Here is a 20,128-nt window from a genome sequence, read left to right as displayed (position 1 = left end):
GGATTTATTGAGAAGATTTTACACTAGGACAAATTACTTTAGAACATGTTCTGACAGTATTGGAATACCAGTATTATATACCAAACTTGATAATAACATACTAAATTATCTGATTTCATTGATTTGTATAAAGGAGATATCTAATGTGACCAGATCTGCAAAAATTAAGAAGTCTTATATAGCCTTTCTAATATTCCATGTTTAACGAGTCATCACTCATCATGTGTTTAACTTATTGTCTTACAATTACATTCAGAAATAGTGCTACATTGAGAGTGTAAGGTGACCAAAGTTTAGGCTGGTACCATGCTCACAATTCAAGTTATAGATTGCGAATTACATGCAATTGTGAAGGCTTTAAGACCCCTTTTGCAGATCCGGTCACAAAATTCTGTGAGCTTGGAGGACCATACCTTAGTGTTCAAAAAATATGATGATGTTCACAGCATATATTAAACTATGTTGGTGCTAAGCACTGCCAAAATTTCCATTCAATTCTATTATCCTTATAAACTGTAAAAGTTGGTAAATGGAACATGCATGCCTTTTTACAAATCTGGTCATGTATACTATTCTTTGCTTATATATAAGTACTATTATACCATGAGTATACATGCCTTTTACAGCATTTATCTACAATAATTATATAAGGCTTATATGCAAGTGCAAACTATACAAATACAGGCATAGTTGCATACATTATTGAGAGGTAAACACAAGGGATTTTCAGGGTAAAGACACATATTAATAGGGCCACAGGTTGAAACCCTAACCCTCTCTGTTTGGTAACCCTCCTTGGTCTAGAATCCTAGGAGAAGGCAACACAAATTCACCTGAATTGCCATTATTAAAATTTTTACCATTAACCTACCATCACAGTCATTTCTTGGCCACTACCTTAGTTTGATTTCACACTTTTCCCCCCTGGTTTTTTGGGGGGCACCTGTTTTTCACAGCTTGGCTGTTTTGGTATAGATAGTAAAATTACATGAAGACATTAAATCTCCATTAAGTACATACAATTATGCTATGAGTTACAACTAATCTTCTTCAGTACAACTAATCTTCTTCAGTACTTGTTTGCTGATCTCAGTATAAACTGTAGCCTAAACAAAGTGATTGATTATGTCCTGTATACACACAGACAGACAAACTTACAATCACAGATGACAGCAGTACAGCTGGCTTCCCTTTGTCACAACTTTCTCTGATCTCTATGTCCAGTGGTACATCACCTGCAGTTCATTAGCATTTACAATAATAGCAACACTTCAAAATACAAGAACTGTGTTGTGGTGCCGTGAGCGAAACAAGACTGATAGTGACACAAAGCAAGAGTGATAGTGACACAAAACAAGACTGATAGTGACACAAAACAAGACTGATATTGACACAAAACAAGACTGATATTGACACAAAACAAGAGTGATATTGACACAAAACAAGACTGATAGTGACACAAAACAAGACTGATAGTGACACAAAACAAGAGTGATAGTGACACAAAACAAGAGTGATAGTGACACAAAACAAGACTGATAGTGACACAAAACAAGAGTGATAGTGACACAAAACAAGACTGATAGTGACACAAAACAAGACTGATAGTGACACAAAACAAGACTGATAGTAACACAAAACAAGACTGATAGTGACACAAAACAAGACTGATAGTGACACAAAACAAGAGTGATAGTGACACAATCAATTAAAAGTTGTTCACTGATTCATGAAACTGTTCCTTAAACTTTCCACATAAGTATTACTCCTTGTGACATGTATTTTATAGTGCCAATGCAGATTTGACCTTTACGGCCATTTTTGCACAGAAAATTGATCATTTCAATAAGAATAATAATAATTTTTGTCTTTCACTTCCTAAGGCTTGTTAAAACATCATACCAATTGTAGTGATGAAAGTAGTCAAGGTCTTGTTGAAAGAATGTGATTTCATTCCAACGCTATGATCCTTTACTGTATGCCACTAAAACTTTCCACATGTACAAACTGATTTTGAAGTCGTTCCTTACCTTATGGCCATGCATGACAAAAAAAGTTATTGCATTTTTTTCAAAATTACGCCTAACTCCCTTGTTCTTTTATCTGATGTGTATGAAGTTTGGACTGTAAATGTATTGTATTATGTTCTTGTTGCCCTCCAAATTTGAAGTAAACCAACTAAAGCACACATAAGAAAAATACAAAGAGACTGAGACCTACTTTGAAGGCATGTCTTGGTACAGAATCAGCTCACATTTGAAACAGAAGGTGCCCCACCCTGAGAGAGTTTCCACATCCATTCATGCACTGTCAAGCTATGGATAAGTGAAAACAGTATTTCTTGGTTCCTATAAAATACACACTTGTCTGTTGGGAGCCCACAAAAGGTTCCCCTATGCCTTACCCCTGATATTTGATTAAGACTGCTCCCTGCACACCAAATTGCAGTGTCATTTGGGTAAAGGTCACTATTTTGGACATAAAATAAGCTGTAAAGGACACCAAAGGTCAAATCTGTGAATAGTACGGTTCCAGCTATCAAATTGCATGTCACACAGTAAAAACAAACTATAGTATGTTTGCGTTGAGCTGAATCCTCCAAAACATTTAATAACTCATGGATGATGCAATTACACACGATCTTGAAATTTGGCTCATTTGCAGTACTGCTTGATCTGCTAAAAATATTTCAAAATCTTGTTGTTCAAATGTTTGACATAATATTTACGGCCAATCAAAATTTTCACAATACATTTCCTATGGAGAAGCCATATAAGTACAGTGTCCATTAGAGTCCTTTCCCAAAATTGTAATGGAGCCAAACCGGACGTATCTGTTGTTGACACCTTTGCTGTTACCAATAATCATCTGGTTGGCAGAAATGTTAATTCTGTTGAGAAAAATCCACTTTTAATTTTTAGCTGTTTTTCAGGATTCAGCTCAACGTGAACATACTATAGTGAAGGTCACTACTAATTTCTGCCACAATACCCACTATTTTTGTGTAGTGACATTCACCACTTTTGTAGTGACCTTCACTACTTTTTTGTAGTGACCCTCACTACGTAGTAGTGAACATCACTACATGGTAGTGACCTTCACTACAAAATTAGTAGTGAACATCACTACATGGTAGTAACCTTCACTACATGGTTCACTACATGGTAGTAACCTTCACTACATGGTAGTAACCTTCACTACATGGTAGTGACCTTCACTACAAAATTAGTAGTGAACGTCACTACACAAAAATTAGTGAGTATTGTGGCAGACATTAGTAGTGACCTTTACTAGTTTGTTTTTACTGTGCATCAAGTATACTAACTGTGTGAAAAGTTTCATACTTTTATCAGTTCTGCAATTATATTAGTATTGTGGAACTGTTTGAGAGCCCGGTTAAACTACTACTATCATCCTTAGAAACAAGGGCAGTATCCTTCAACTACAACAGGTTACTGAAGCTTGCCAAGACAAGAAGACAATATCACTCTCATGAATAATTTCATCTCCCTTAGACAATGGTCACTTCAACTATTCACTAGCTGCCTCGTTACATTTACCATGTCAAGTAAATCCCAAACATAGCTAAGGCGTATTTCATGACCTCATTAATAAGACTACCTCATTGTAGTGACCATGTCAAGTAAGTCCCAAACATAGCTAAGGTGTACTTCATGACCTCATTAATAAGACCACTTCATTATAGTGACCATGTCAAGTAGGTCCCAAATATAGCTAAGGTGTACTTCATCACCTCATTAATAAGATCACCTCATTATAGTGACCGTGTCAAGTAGGTCCCAAAAATAGCTAAGGTGTACTTCATGACCTCATTAACATGACCACCTCATTATAGTGACCATGTCAAGTAGGTCCCAAACATAGCTAAGGTGTACTTCATCACCTCATTAATAAGACCACCTCATTATAGTGACCATGTCAAGTAGGTCCCAAATATAGCTAAGGTGTACTTCATCACCTCATTAATAAGACCACCTCATTATAGTGACCATGTCAAGTAGGTCCCAAACACAGCTAAGGTGTACTTGATGACCTCATAAACATGACCACCTCATTATAGTGACCATGTCAAGTAGGTCCCAAACATAGCTAAGGTGTACTTCATGACCTCATTAATAAGACCACCTCATTATAGTGACCATGTCAAGTAGGTCCCAAACATAGCTAAGGTGTACTTCATCACCTCATTAATAAGACCACCTCATTATAGTGACCATGTCAAGTAGGTCCCAAACACAGCTAAGGTGTACTTCATGACCGCCTCATTATAGTGACCATGTCAAGTAGGTCCCAAACACAGCTAAGGTGTATTTCATGACCTCATTAATAAGACCACCTCATTATAGTGACCATGTCAAGTAGGTCCCAAACATAGCTAAGGTGTATTTCATGACCTCATTAATAAGACCACCTCATTATAGTGACCATGTCAAGTAGGTCCCAAACATAGCTAAGGTGTACTTCATGACCTCATTAATAAGACCACCTCATTGTAGTGACCATGTCAAGTAGGTCCCAAATACAGCTAAGGTGTATTTCATGACCGCCTCATTATAGTGACCATGTCAAGTAGGTCCCAAACATAGCTAAGGTGTATTTCATGACCTCATTAATAAGACCACCTCATTATAGTGACCATGTCAAGTAGGTCCCAAATACAGCTAAGGTGTACTTCATGACCGCCTCATTATAGTGACCATGTCAAGTAGGTCCCAAACATAGCTAAGGTGTATTTCATGACCTCATTAATAAGACCACCTCATTATAGTGGCCATGTCAAGTAGGTCCCAAACACAGCTAAGGTGTACTTCATGACCTCACTAACAAGACCACCTCATTATAGTGACCATGTCAAGTAGGTCCCAAACATAGCTAAGGTGTACTTCATGACCTCATTTATAAGACCACCTCATTATAGTGACCATGTCAAGTAGGTCCCAAACATAGCTAAGGTGTATTTCATGACCTCATTAATAAGACCACCTCATTATAGTGACCATGTCAAGTAGGTCCCAAACATAGCTAAGGTGTAGTCAGTTCTGAAGCATGACTGAAGAATTCTCCAATTGACAGCACTTCGACTATTCATTACCCACAGGAAGACTACTGAAAGCCTGTGTAGCAGGGATTCAGAAACATGTTACTAAAACTCTGTTGAATGCATGAGACATGGACAGTTGACATTTGCTTCCCCGGATACCAACTGATATTACAGCTGGGTGGGCTGCTTCCCCAGATGACATCAGCCACCAGGTCCCCATTTTAACAGCTGGGTAGACTAGTGCACTGGAGCAATAGACTGCCACACACACACACACACACACACAACACACAACACACACACACACACACACACACACACACACACACTCCTCTTCTTGTGGGTTATGATTAATCCACACAAAACAGCCAAAGGGGCTGTTGAAAAAATGGTGCAGCTTTAAACAGCCTAGGTGAAAAAAGTTGTGAAATAAAAGATGGTGGCCAACAAATGGCTGCAATGATGTTACTGCTAATAAATTTTAACAACAAAGACATACCAATAATAGCTGAGCAAATTTGACCATGGGAGATCCCTACCCTGAGGAAATTTCCACAGCAGAAATGGTTAATTATACCGTTTAAGGACTACAGAGCTACAGATACATGAAAACGGCATTTTCTGGTTCTGTAAAACGAGTATGTCGCCCACCCACTCGCACCAGCAGTAGCTGGCCACACAACACACTTGATATAGGCTAGTTTTGTAGTACTCTAATAGAACACACATTTTTCTGAGCACATCAATACAACGCAAACAGAACGTTCTAGAATTTCTACCGATAGATCTGTGAGTTATCATTCTAGTGTACTAAGCCAGAACATTCATTTATAAGGTAGAAATTAAGTGAGGTGAGCAACTGACAGCAGTGACAGAGTAGTAAAGGGCTTGGGTATATAGATATGGAGGTAACTGATTTGAAACCTGGAGAATTTTTTCTTGCACACATTTTTTACTTCTCAGTGACTGTTCTATTAGAGTAGCTCTTTTTCACACGTTTGGTTTTTACTTTATATCTCCTTAGCTAATACTCAGTACTTTCAAACCACAAAAGGTTTGCACTGCAATAGTAACTTCATGTACAGACTGATTTTCAAGCTCCGTCCAACAGGTTACCCTGTGGGCGAGACAACAAATCGCTTTTACAATTTTTGAAATCGCACATAATTCCGTTGTTCTTAGTTCTATCTGTACAAAAAGTGGCTGTAAATGTGCTACATTATATTCTTACTGCTCTCAAATTTGAAGTCAATCAATTAAAGCACACACAAATTATTGCAATTTTTCTAAGTGTGTGAAAATTTATGTACGAAAATTAAGAAGAAAAATATGAAGAAAAATAAAACAAACAAAGGTGCATATCTCAGTGATGGCTGGGTGGATTCAACTCAAATTTGGAATGGGAGGTGCCCTACCCCGAGAGAGTTTCTGCAGCAAAACTGGTTAATTTACATTCAGGCACTACTGAGGAATGTCCGCACTAGCTGTACTTGGCCACACAACACACTATCGTGTGTCCTGATAGCTGTGGCACTTAACACAAGAATCTTTACAAAAAATTCCAAATATCAGGAGCAATCAGTAAAGCTTCAAGTGCAATGTCTATGCTTTGTCTTACTTTACAGTTTACACATTACCTAATATGTCTACATCAAGTTCAGCAGACAACTTTTGTGCACCTTTACTGCCAAATATGGAGTGACTGTGACCACAATTTGGACACACAAATGAGCTCATGTTCTGGATTATTCCAAGTACCTACGTACAAACACACATGTCTGTTTAAGAAGGTATTAGAGGCTTACAGGTATGTTGACGGCTTTAAACATTTCTGCTCCTCGTCGAGCATCAAGCAAAGCAATGTCTTGTGGAGTAGTGACCAGGACTGCACCTAATATAACGTGGATAGAGTAGGCACATGCGTTAAGTCACTATTGACCACATGCGTTAAGTCACTATTGACATGCCTGATATACCCCAAGGAACAAGATATTATTATTACAGTGAAATGTCAGTTAATGTAACTATGAGTATTATCAATTGTGTGGTTGGTGTATGTTCTATTAGAGTAGTTGAAGGATATGCCATTGTCCAATAGTATGATGTTCAAATACCTGAAACGTTAGGTAATATGGGACAAAACTTAATCAGTAAAACAGAACAATTGCTGTCTCACCAGAAACTGCTATCTGCTGTGATATAGTCAGTTGGGTGTCACCAGTTCCGGGAGGCATATCTACCACTAGTACATCCAGTAGTCCCCAATCCACTTGTCTGAGGAGCTTCTGAACTGCTGACATCACCTTAATAACACAGCAGTATAGTGGGTACACAAGCAATAATAACCTCTAAAACAATCACACTCAATTCATGACACACAAAACTACTGAGAACTAACCATGAGTCCTCTCCATATTACAGCAGACGTCTCCTCCACCAGAAATCCCATCGACATGCTGATAGTGAAGGAACAATTCTATATTGATGACAAGCATCCTTACCATTTAATCCCATAATTGATCAGGGGTATCATCTTGTTCTCTTGTACATGTAACAGAGAATAACTTGTAGGGTATTACAATGGAAATCACATGTCAGTAAACCTTGTGTTCTAGTAAGACATAGTGGAGAGTTGATTATCCGAACTAATATCAGAGGAGGGGTGTTCATAAAAATTGAAAAGTGCATAAAATCAAACATCCATTGATATATATTGAGAGCTTTGTTCACACTCTAATAAAGTATACACGTTTTGACAAAATACTCTAATTGAGCAGTCAGTTTGGTGTTCGTATAATCAAACGTTGGAGTTCGGATAATCAACCCTACACTGTATATGGAACTGGCTCTATATACAACTGCACCAGTTTACTTCATGCATAGACATTTTAATAATTAAACTGGTTTGTACAGACAGTCACACAATGTTTGATCTTACAAGGAGTTCATACTTACAACAATCAGTAACTAAGTTACGTAATATACTAGTTACATCCCTAGTAATTGTGCAACTAGGAATAATGTAACTAAGTTACAATAGTTACATGGTAACTACTAATTAACTTTAAAAACCAAAAAGCTCTGCACCATCAATGCTACAGCCAATAAACAGACACATAACAGTGATGTGCCCACAGTGGTCGGCAGTGGTCGGTACCAACCACCACTCAAATAAAATAGCCACCACTATCACTCAACAACCACTACAGATTCACCTCTGACACACAAAGTTAAGGTCCCACACTACATTTCTGAACCCAACCCTGTCTCTTGTAGCCACTACTATTCTAAACCTGGGCACATCACTGACATAATGCATACTGCACTCCATGATTCATGCTGTGCAACGGAGAGAATATGAACATATTACTTGCAAGTTTTTAATATTTGGGGAAGTGTATAGTTCTAGAAGGCATACCTGAGTGGGCGAGATCAAAGGAAAAAGTGTACTTTAAATGTCATAAAGCACACTCTCAGCCGGCCAACTGCTTCATCGACCACAAAGAGTGTTTTATTGCACCGCAAAGAGTGCTTTATTCGTTCAATAAAGCACTCTTTGCGGTGCAATAAAGCACTCTTTGTGGGCAATAAAGTACAGTTGCCCACGTGCCTTAGTGTAGGCTAATAGCCTATGGGGCTCGCAGTGCGACTAATCACCCAAGCCGGTGAAGGCTGATAGCCTCGCCGTGCTGAGTGATCAATCACCCCAGCCAATACAAGTTCTACCACTGGATTGCTTTTATAGACATACCTAAATGCTTCAATGATGGGTGGGAGAAAGTAACGTTGCTGTTACGTTTGTTAATATAAACGGACAAGTCCTGGAGATATCACGGAAATACTACACCATGTGACTCACAATAGACTTGATTGTGAGTTGCGAGCAAAACCTGCCAAAAGATGCAATGAACATCTACCATGCCAAACTATGGTGAACTACGCATGAGTTACTTTGTAAACTGGTTTGAGTGTGTTCAGGCTGCTAATAGTTCATGCAATGCGTGTTAATTACGAGTCCTAGTGTATGGTGAAGCTACACGACTAGAAAGTTACATAAATCATTTAAAGCATAGCCTTGCTCGTGCTATATGAAAAATAAAGTACTCGGCGCTTGGCCTCGTACTTTATTTTTCATATAGCACTCGCGGCTATGCTTTAACATATATATAACTTATCACATACAAACAAAATTGTAACATACGTTTTGACACCTCTGGCTGCTGAGTCAAGTTCATCATTTTGGGTACACTTGGTCCATACACATCAGCATCAAGTAGTCCGACTGACAAGTTCTGGTTTACATGAGTTAGACTGACTGCCAGATTTACTAAACAATGAAACATCCAAAATGTAAAATAAAGGTTGCAACGGTAAGCTGTTTAACTATGTAATAAGATTTGTTCACACAATGAACTATCTCAGAAGTGTAGACTTGTTTTCTGGACCGTGTTCTTCCACAACAGTATGTGCCATGATTTTGAATTTATTTACATGTGATGTCACAACATCACGATTAGTTGGTAACACATATCAACATCACGATGTTCAGAGACAGTCACGATTAATCTCACAATTGATATAATCTTCCAGCCCTAAGAGAATTTATAGGCCATTTCTTTGTTTCCCATCACTGCCCACATCATTTATTAGGCAGACACACCAAATTTTATTTATTTTACTGTAGATCACATCATTGTACTATTTCATGATAGAGGGTGGCACAGAATGACTGAGTGGTAAAGTAATTGTATTAGCTGTGCATATAACCATGGTAACTAAGGGGTCTAACCATGGTACAAGGACAACTAAGGGGTCTAACCATGGTACAAGGACAACTAAGGGGTCTAACCATGGTACAAGGACAACTAAGGGGTCTAACCATGACAACTAAGGGGTCTAACCATGGCACAAGGACAACTAAGGGGTCTAACCATGGCACAAGGACAACTAAGGGGTCTAACCATGGTACAAGGACAACTAAGGGGTCTAACCATGGCACAAGGACAACTAAGGGGTCTAACCATGGCACAAGGACAACTAAGGGGTCTAACCATGGCACAAGGACAACTAAGGGGTCTAACCATGACACAAGGACAACTAAGGGGTCTAACCATGGCACAAGGACAACTAAGGGGTCTAACCATGGCACAAGGACAACTAAGGGGTCTAACCATGGCACAAGGACAACTAAGGGGTCTAACCATGGCACAAGGACAACTAAGGGGTCTAACCATGGTACAAGGACAACTAAGGGGTCTAACCATGGCACAAGGACAACTAAGGGGTCTAACCATGGCACAAGGACAACTAAGGGGTCTAACCATGGTACAAGGACAACTAAGGGGTCTAACCATGGTACAAGGACAACTAAGGGGTCTAACCATGACACAAGGACAACTAAAGGGTCTAACCATGGTACAAGGATAACTAAAGGGTCGCACTGTTGTTCAACAGAATAAATTGAGATACTCTAATAGAGCAGTCATATACCCAATTAGTGTATAATAATCATCTCCCGCCTGTTTGTTGCACTGGGTGACGGGAAACAAGGCCATACCAATAACACAAGGATTTTGGTGTAGCAACATCCATTACGAAGCCTGTATGTCTGTTCTCAGATAGCTTTACATTTCATGTGAGCAATGTAACCAACAAATTATTTACTGTAAACAATATCTCTTGCAACTACTTCTCTTGTAACTATTTTCACACACCAATACAGGGGTGTATTTTACAATTATTTCATTGTTAGATACATTATTTGTAAACAATGAATTTTAATTAAATAATCTCAAAGTATTGGCCTAATAGAACAGTAGATTACTGTATCAAGGGGCTTATCTGTAATTGATAAGCCCCTTGATAAGCCCCTTGATAAGCCCCTTGATAAGCCCCTTGATAAGCCCCTTGATAAGCCCCTTGTGCTTGATACTGTCTACAGTAGAGTAGATACTGTCAAGCAGTGAATAGAATACATTTAATTGAACCCATTTGGCTTACTTTTTAGGACCATATTCACCACTCAGTGCTGAAATGTTGTCACAAGTCACCCAAATGTACAGTAATCCCACCTTTAAAAATGTGTAAAACCAAAAAAAAATGTCAGTCCAGTAGTATTCCAGTCCAGTGGTTAGACACTACCTAGTAAGCACCCTTTGGGCACCTGCAGCCCACTTCTAAATGCTGAAGATGAACAGTGGAATATGCGAAAACTATCTCTTAATAATTTCGCTACTGTTCATTATGCCACTATACATCACTTATTCCTTACCTGGTGTGTAGTAATGCTGCAGGCAGTGCGGGGAATGTGACAGCAATGTTTAACCAGTGATCAACTTGCCAGTAGACAATATCCTTCAAGATATGTCCTTAGAGTAAGCTTGAGGAGCAAGCTAGTCTCATGTGGCCAGACCTCTAGTTCAGTGCAGGGGCTTACCAATTAGAGATTTTTCAGCATGGGTGCTTATAATCTGTAATTGATAAGCCTCTGCACTGAAACAGAAGTCTGGCAGTGAGACTAGCTTGTTCCTCTAGCTTGCTCTTAAGGATATCTCAAAGGATACTTTCTACTGGCAAGTTGATCACTGGTTAACTATTGCTGTCACATTCCCTGCACTGCCTGCAGCATTACGGTTAAGGAATAAGTGCTGTATAGTGGCATAATGAACTGTAGTGAAATAGTTTTCATATATTTCACTACTCACCTTCAGCGTTTAGAAGTGGGCTGCAGGTGCCCTAAGGATGCTTACTAGCAGGACTCCATAAATCCAACCATAGAATGTGCAAAAAAACCAAAATTATGTCAGTCTAGTAGTCCAGTCCACTGAATAGTAATATCATGTAATATACAAGATGTAGTAGCTACATTATTGCAGCCATTTCTACTGCCACCTTTGATTTCACAACTTTTTTCACTGTGGCATTTTTTTGGAAGGCCACACCATTTTTTCACAGCTTGTTTAATGCCAATCATTTTGTAATGTACCTGACATCTCTACTGAGCAATTTGTCAGATTCTCTACAAGGACATGTATGTAATTATATAGCTAAACACTCTACTGAGTGACTTGTAATATATACAGGGTGATTTGTTACGTTGCTGAGTTATCACAACCTGGTATACAAAAAACACAGCTGCCATACATTCTTTCTTACAACCAAGAGTTCATAATATATATATATATATATATACTGAGGAGAGTATCCTACTCTCATATACCCCTGTAGAAGGGCGTATCGTGAAGTCATGACATAGCACTTCTGAGTTCGCCCGTTTTTCTTTGTATAATTAATGATGTCATTAGTTGAACATGGTATCAATTGAACGCGTGCCTAACAACGTCGCTAGCAACCAAATTAACTCCAGCTCTAGCATTTCTCAACGAACTGCAATTGTTCCTTCATGGATTAAGACCGCTTCGCAGGCATTTCTTGCTAGATCATTTGCAAATACAGCTATCCTGAGCGTCGTGAGTATGAAACGGTGCTACTGATTCTTGCACTTTTACGGCTGCTCACACATCACAAACTACAACATTAGTCATTACATCATAACTTCACAATACGCCTTTCTACAGGGGTATATGAGAGTAGGATACTCTCCTCAGTATATATATATTATGAACTCTTGTTATAACCAATCCCAATTATCGGTGCAACACTACTATCTAGCTATAGCCTGTTACCTGACTAATTCATTATACATACTTAGCTGCTATAACTAGCCCATGTTACCTGACATCATCATACATATAGCTAACACACTAACTGGTATAGCTAACACACTAGCTGGTATAGCTAACACACTAGCTGGTATAGCTAACACACTAGCTGGTATAGCTAACACACTAGTTGGTATAGCTAACACACTAGCTGGTATAGCTAGATGTCACCAACATTATAACATGCCAGTGAGCATGCATAGCACATGCTGCTAGCTAGGTACTGAGTCACTACTTTTGGATGACTAAACGTTTGTAATTCAGGGGGGCCAAACGTTTGTGATTTAACACTTCACTGCACTTGCACCCCAACATTGGCAACAGTACGGTTCGTTGGTAAGATGGTCATTAATCTTCACACAGCCCCTAACTAGGGCTTAATTCTGATGGGTAAATTACCCACATGCTACCCAGTGGAGACACACTCTTACTTTGAGCCAGAATACTGGGGAAGCGTAAAAGCTTAGGTCGCTGTGGATCAAGCGAGGGATCAAGTGTGTAAAACACCTTACCTGCAGCCGTAGATTTTCCTACTCCGCCCTTCCCTGAAGCGACCAGTATAATATGCTTCACGCCTGGAATCGGCCACTTCTGAGGCGAACTGCTAAAACTCCTCAAGAGTCTTCTCATTTACTACCACTATTTCGGTTGGTGCGCTTTAAATGAGAAGTAAACAAAGCGCGTTATGTAGAATCATATGGTAGAATATTGTAGAAGCCATGCCGAAAGTTGTTTCGCAGAGTATAGTGTGTGCGGACACCCAAGACAAAGAAGAATACACTACCGAAGTACCGCTCTATGTATACTATTGTATATGTGGGAAACTCGCCCTCATTGTTGGTAAGTCTGTAAGTTGTTATTAACATAGATATAATCTATGCTTTAATAATATAAACCTACCTCAGGGATGTTCAGTTACAAACACTATACATTTTTTTTTCCTTAATATAATGCACTTGTCAATTTCATGCCCCACACCCCAAGTGGGGATTTGACATTGTTTCTTGTCCCCACCCCTGGGGCAATTGACAGTTGTCCAATTCACTGACCGATTTGCAGTAGTTGCATCTCTAAACAATAAAATCACACCGGCTCGCTATAATTTTACTAGCTACAGGTGTATACCACTTACTAGTTGCAGGCATGAAATATGCACTTAGCCATCCTTGAGGTGTTGTCAAATTCCCTACTAGGGAGTGGGGACATAGTGGGAATTTGACAGCCGATTTTGCCCCAGTAGTGGGGAATTTGACACCACGATTTGTCAAATCCCCTGTATTCCCCCACCCTCCCCGGGGGTGGGGCATGAAATTGACAAGTGCATAATTATCATATATATAGTTACAAATACTATTCTCCATCCCTGAGGACAACTAAGAAGAACATGCAAAGAGTGGGTGGACTCAGCCAATGTACCTTACTTAATTAACTGTATTTTATAGATAGTTTATTTTTGTAAGTACACCTTCCTTGCCATGCCCATGCAAGTTCCTTTTGTGGTCCTGCGCATGTGTCCGAGGATTTACCTGCCTTTATTTATTTTTGTTTTTGTACACTTTCTGCATCATCTAATGATGATGGTTCTGCTACTAATCCACTTGTTACCTCAGAAATTACCCAATATGCTAAATTGCCTGTGATTTGATTATCCTCAGCCTATATCACCAGTAAGTAAGTGAACATTGTCCCAACCCTGTGGACAAGCAGTTAAATTGTGAAGAGCATTCATCAAACTGTGCGAATGTACTTACTCACAAGAATTACCGTATTTCTATATTTATAAACTGTTTAAAATATTTTGTTGAAGCTAGCATCTGACGAAAATTAATTATACAAAAAAATTTTTTACCTATTTAATATTTGAGAAGTTGAATGAATTCGGTTAACTGCTTTCTGGCCATCTAGATCGAGGCTTGGCCATTGATGTGTCAAGCATATGTCTTTGCTGCAGTCTTTTAAAAACAAACACCTAGAAGAGAGGGCCAGAGGGAGCTGTCTTCGTCTACTTCGCTGCACATTCAGGTAATGATGCCATTCTGTGATAGACAACTACTACAGGACACATTAAATGAAGTATATATGCACAAATATGCAAGTTGCGTGGACTGAGCTAGCTACAGAAATTCCACTCCAGTCCATTGCTTGGTTTGTGACAGACAACTCAGTTCTGAATCTGGGGTGCAGCCTCCATGGAACGGAGATGCCACACTTCAGTTTCGCTGCTTGTCATTCTACTTCTCCTAGATACAAAAAAAGGCCGAATAGAATTCGTAATTCATTGTTAAAATTTTTTTCGTTGCTTGAGGACACAGGTGAAAACTTTTTAACACTAAAATTTAACTCATGAAAATTTCTCACAGCTTATATTTATAGAAATACGGTATACTACTCACAATATCTGGTACAGTAACAGAAGGGGCATCACTTGGATTGCAATTGCCTATTCCCACCTGCTGCTGCACAAGATGAGATAGGTGGATATTAGACACAATTATAGGACAATTTAATATTTAGGAGAAGTGTTGTTTTTAACTGTATGTAGATACCACATTGGATAAATTGCCACTGAGGAAGAGAGATGGTGCTAGAGTCATCGATGCAACTAAACAATCCAGTAGAACTTATTCAGAACCTGGCAGAAGAGTTTTGCTAAAGAGGTTCATTATTAAGTTTTTTAATGTAGTGTGTGTGTGTGTGTAGTGTAGTGTGTGTGTGTGTGGTGTAGTGTAATATGTTGAGGCAGCATAGCCAAGTGATAGAGCGTCAGTCTGGTAATTTCATGGTTCTATATTTTATTGCGTACTGATAGCTAGCCAGTTGCTTTTGTTTTTACTTTAGTAACATATTGTTTCAGTCTTCCCAGCTGTATTAATGGGGACCTGGTATTAACTGGTGAAGTAATCTACCCAGCTGTATTAATGGGGACCTGGTATTAACTGGTGAAGTAGTCTACCCAGCTGTATTAATGGTGACCTGGTATTAACTGGTGAAGTAGTCTACCCAGCTGCATTAATGGGGACCTGGTGTTAACTGGTGAAGTAGTCTACTCAGCTGTATTAATGGGGACCTGATGTTAACTAGTGGAGTAGTCTACCCAGCTGTATTAATGGGGACCTGGTATTAACTGGTGAAGTAATCTACCCAGCTGCATTAATGGGGACCTGGTGTTAACTGGTGAAGTAATCTACCCAGCTGCATTAATGGGGACCTGGTGTTAACTTGTGAAGTAGTCTACTCAGCTGTATTAATGGGGACCTGATGTTAACTAGTGGAGTAGTCTACCCAGCTGTATTAATGGTGACCTGGTATTAACTGGTGAAGTAATCTACCCAGCTGCATGAATGGGGACCTGGTGTTAACTGGTGAAGTAGTCTACTCAGCTGTATTAATGGGGACCTGATGTTAACTAGTGGAGTAGTCTACCCAGCTGTATTAATGGTGACCTGGTATTAACTGGTGAAGTAATCTACCCAGCTGCATTAATGGGGACCTGGTGTTAATTGGTGAAGTAGTCTACTCAGCTGTATTAATGGGGACCTGATGTTAACTAGTGGAGTAGTCTACCCAGCTGTATTAATGGGGACCTGATGTTAACTAGTGGAGTAGTCTACCCAGCTGTATTAATGGTGACCTGGTGTTAACTGGTGAAGTAGTCTACCCAGCTGTATTAATGGTGACCTGGTATTAACTGGTGAAGTAATCTACCCAGCTGCATTAATGGGGACCTGGTTTTTACTGGTGAAGTAGTCTACTCAGCTGTATTAATGGGGACCTGATGTTAACTAGTGAAGTAGTCTACCCAGCTGTATTAATGGTGACCTGGTGTTAACTGGTGAAGTAGTCTACCCAGCTGTATTAATGGTGACCTGGTATTAACTGGTGAAGTAATCTACCCAGCTGCATTAATGGGGACCTGGTTTTTACTGGTGAAGTAGTCTACTCAGCTGTATTAATGGGGACCTGATGTTAACTAGTGGAGTAGTCTACCCAGCTGTATTAATGGTGACCTGGTGTTAACTAGTGGAGTAGTCTACCCAGCTGTATTAATGGGAACCTGGTGTTAACTGGTGAAGTAGTCTACCCAGCTGTATTAATGGGAACCTGGTGTTAACTGGTGAAGTAATCTACCCAGCTGTATTAATGGGGACCTGGTGTTAACTAGTGGAGTAGTCTACCCAGCTGTATTAATGGTGACCTGGTGTTAACTGGTGGAGTAGTCTACCCAGCTGTATTAATGAGGACCTGGTGTTAACTAGTGGAGTAGTCTACCCAGCTATATTAATAGGTTCACTAGTGGAGTAGTCTACCCAGCTATATTAATATGGACCTGATGTTCACTAGTGGAGTAGTCTACCCAGCTGTATTAATGGGGACCTGGTGTTAACTAGTGGAGTAGTCTACCCAGCTGTATTAATGGTGACCTGATGTTAACTAGTGGAGTAGTCTACCCAGCTGTATTAATGAGGACCTGATGTTAACTAGTGGAGTAGTCTACCCAGCTATATTAATAGGTTCACTAGTGGAGTAGTCTACCCAGCTATATTAATATGGACCTGATGTTCACTAGGGGAGTAGTCTACCCAGCTGTATTAATGGTGACCTGGTGTTAACTAGTGAAGTAGTCTACCCAGCTGTATTAATGGTGACCTGGTGTTAACTGGTGAAGTAGTCTACCCAGCTGTATTAATGGGGACCTGGTGTTAACTGGTGAAGTAGTCTACCCAGCTGTATTAATGGGGACCTGGTGTTAACTGGTGAAGTAGTCTACCCAGCTGCATTAATGGTGACCTGGTGTTAACTGGTGAAGTAGTCTACCCAGCTGTATTAATGGGGACCTGATGTTAACTGGTGAAGTAGTCTGCATGGCATGCGACAGTGGTGGATAAATAGCAGCTGGACAAGCATTAATAGGACGAGCACACAAGCAGTCATCCTAGAATGATCTACCTTCGCTAAGCTCACTTGAGTAGTTTTTAAAGACAAACACAACCACTGGACTCCACTAACTCGATAGTGTGACTCCAACAAATTCGGTTGGATGCACGTGAAAGCCGACCGAAGAATAGAACTAGGTCTTAGTGTTTTGTAACAATATCAACTAAGGAGTAGATAAGCAAGTTTAGATTGTTGGTTGTGTGGTGTCCTACATATTTAATGCTTGCCCAGATCCATCGCTGTGGCGTGCCATGCAGAGCTGTTACAAGGTAAACAAAGTATAATTACTATAGAGTATGTTGTAACTTGGGCATGAGGGCTTTGCCTGATATGTATGCCCCGTGTAACAGCTAATATGTAACACTTATCAGGCTGATAGCCTGTACAGGGTGATCAATCACCCAAGCCAATATGAGTGCAGCCACTGGCTGTACCATATATGCATACCTAAATTTTTGATTATGGGTCAGCTGTTAGTACGTTCTGGTTACATTCGGTTACAATAAACAGACATATCCTAGAGATATCACAGAGAATTTCAGTTATGCAAGATTAATGTTTTAATCAATACTATTGAATCGTTTATAGAAAAAGTACGAAATTCACTAAAGGCCTAGATAGGTAAACTTACTTGTAGAGTGGTTACTCCGTGCAGAGTGGCAGCTTCATGATGGAGGCATGTCCATATTCGAAAACATGCAGAAACAATCGATGAATAAGCTATAGCACTAGTTCTCACCTTAGCCCAACGTTTTTCAACTCATAGGATGGCGAGGATAACAAAATGCTCTCCATCTGAGTGGTTTTCATGGCAAAACCCAAGTCGTGCATCCTAATCATGTGAGTATTAATTGATCCTCGCAATCGATTTCGGCCTCGACATCTATATAATCACTGCTCAGATGTAGCCCGGCTACTTTTCATATGTAGTACATATGAAATGTAGCCCGGGCAGCTGATCGTCATGAAGGTCTAGTGACTGACCGCTATCTTGCCTCTGGCTTATCTGGTGAAGTCCCTTAGGTTTATCTGTACTTTTCAACTTTAGGATTTGTTAAGTCAAAACGTATGTATGAAGTTACTAATATATTTCCCTTACTAGACCTCAAGGTGTGGAGCGTCAGTTTCGACATAATTGCAAAAGGTAACCATGACAAAGGACTTGAGGTTTGTACTTTAACTTGTTGTTACAGTTGTGGATTGGCCTTGTTTTATCGTCACTCAAGTGAAGATGAGAAAATCACTTTTATATTTGAAGGTACTGTACTACCCTTATTATGTATGTTACAAGTTGTTGTGTAGGTGCTCTTGTTCGTAGTGGTGAGGATTACTTGACAACAGAGAAACCCAAACTGCTGCATCCTATTGCACCAGAGAAGAATAAAAAGGTATGTACACCACAGCTGTGTACTTGCACCAGTTCAATATGAGATGAAATGTCAACCATTGAATGAGCAAAAACAAAACACAATTACAAAAGCAAATGGAATGCTATACGTACAGTACTAAGCAAAGAAAAAGGTTTTTAATCATTACTTATAACAGAAAGATACTGCTATACTTGCACTCGGCACTTACGCTGTATCTGAACAATACACTTGATCAGTACTGTACTTCTTGTCTTGTGTACTTTATCTTGTTTCACCTTGCTGAAGCTGATTATTGTACTTGTACACACCGTGGGTCCCATTTGTATTAGTGTACACACATTTATACCCCTAAAATCAGGACACCTCACTAATAAGGACACCTTGATAATCAGGACACTTGTCCATGGTCCCATTTGTATTAGTGTACACACATTTAGACCCCTGAAATCAGGACACCTCACTAAGAAGGACACCTTGATAATCAGGACACTTGTCCATGGTCCCATTTATATCACACTTAGACCACTTAAGTCCCCAAGGTATCCGAATGTGTTGTTCCACCATGACATTTTGTTTATGTCCTTTACTGGTCAGGTTATGATGAGACGATATACCAAGGACATAGGGTCAAAGTACAGCACCATCACTGTATCCACTATTGATGAAGAAGAAGAAGAATTAGAACAAGTGAGACATAGTATTATCAGTAAGAAACTTACATCTTATCTTATAGCAAGAAATAGCTGACTCGTTTGCCACTAATGCTAGTCTAGTACACAAACAACTGATAAAAACTGAAGATGGTAGGAGGAGACATGCAGAAGTGAAAGCCATTGAGGAACACATCAAGTCCAAGAAACAAAAGGGAACATTAATTGATAGAATATCTTGATGCTAATTAACGATAATGTACAAACAATATCCGGATTCCGGAATATCCACACAAACCACTGCATTAAAAAATTAGGGGCGTGACAAAGTTTAAAATTGGCGCGCAGAAGTCGCCAAAGAACGCTAAGAAGCAGTGTTTTATGTGAGAA

The 20,128-nt window shown here is 39.5% G+C and overlaps 2 protein-coding genes across 4 annotated transcripts; one reads left to right on the top strand and one right to left on the bottom strand.

Annotated features, from left to right (window-relative positions):
• Positions 1 to 957: 957 nt before the first annotated feature.
• On the bottom strand, positions 958 to 13,459 carry LOC136266634 (iron-sulfur cluster transfer protein NUBPL-like). 3 transcript variants are annotated; one of them, XM_066061627.1, is made up of 9 exons: positions 13,296 to 13,459; positions 9,264 to 9,389; positions 7,564 to 7,603; positions 7,461 to 7,518; positions 7,239 to 7,410; positions 6,868 to 6,953; positions 6,700 to 6,820; positions 1,159 to 1,235; positions 958 to 1,106 (listed from the first exon to the last, which is right to left on the bottom strand). In XM_066061627.1, exons 1-9 carry the CDS (start codon positions 13,411 to 13,413, stop codon positions 1,041 to 1,043), a joined length of 864 nt encoding a protein of 287 aa, XP_065917699.1. In that variant the 5' UTR covers positions 13,414 to 13,459; the 3' UTR covers positions 958 to 1,040. The 3 variants fall into 3 exon arrangements, with proteins under 3 accessions (XP_065917699.1, XP_065917700.1, XP_065917701.1); XM_066061628.1 differs by having other exon boundaries at positions 6,700 to 6,802; XM_066061629.1 differs by having other exon boundaries at positions 7,239 to 7,365.
• LOC136266637 (STING ER exit protein-like) lies at positions 13,442 to 20,057 on the top strand. The gene is made up of 7 exons (XM_066061634.1): positions 13,442 to 13,623; positions 15,326 to 15,440; positions 18,821 to 18,862; positions 18,912 to 18,976; positions 19,021 to 19,106; positions 19,683 to 19,775; positions 19,822 to 20,057. Exons 1-7 carry the CDS (start codon positions 13,503 to 13,505, stop codon positions 19,978 to 19,980), a joined length of 681 nt encoding a protein of 226 aa, XP_065917706.1. The 5' UTR covers positions 13,442 to 13,502; the 3' UTR covers positions 19,981 to 20,057.
• The last annotated feature ends 71 nt before the right edge of the window (positions 20,058 to 20,128 follow it).

Source organism: Dysidea avara, chromosome 9 (genome assembly GCF_963678975.1).
Source record: "Dysidea avara chromosome 9, odDysAvar1.4, whole genome shotgun sequence".
In the NCBI taxonomy this organism is placed as follows: Eukaryota; Metazoa; Porifera; class Demospongiae; order Dictyoceratida; family Dysideidae; genus Dysidea; species Dysidea avara.
This window is presented reverse-complemented; position numbering and strand designations above follow the sequence as displayed.

Bases quoted from the DNA above. Each gene is read 5' to 3' on its own strand.
- LOC136266634 (XM_066061627.1), bottom strand. From the start codon at position 13,413: ATGAGAAGACTCTTGAGGAGTTTTAGCAGTTCGCCTCAGAAGTGGCCG. The intron at 7,411-7,460 runs GTTAGTTCTCAG...TGATTGTTTTAG, and splicing joins TAATATGGAGAGGACTCATG to AGGTTATTATTGCTTGTGTA. The intron at 1,236-6,699 runs GTAATGTGTAAA...AATGAACTGCAG, and splicing joins ACTTGATGTAGACATATTAG to GTGATGTACCACTGGACATA.
- LOC136266637 (XM_066061634.1), top strand. From the start codon at position 13,503: ATGCCGAAAGTTGTTTCGCAGAGTATAGTGTGTGCGGACACCCAAGAC. The intron at 13,624-15,325 runs GTAAGTCTGTAA...AACTGTATGTAG, and splicing joins GAAACTCGCCCTCATTGTTG to ATACCACATTGGATAAATTG. The intron at 19,776-19,821 runs GTGAGACATAGT...CTTATCTTATAG, and splicing joins AAGAAGAAGAATTAGAACAA to CAAGAAATAGCTGACTCGTT.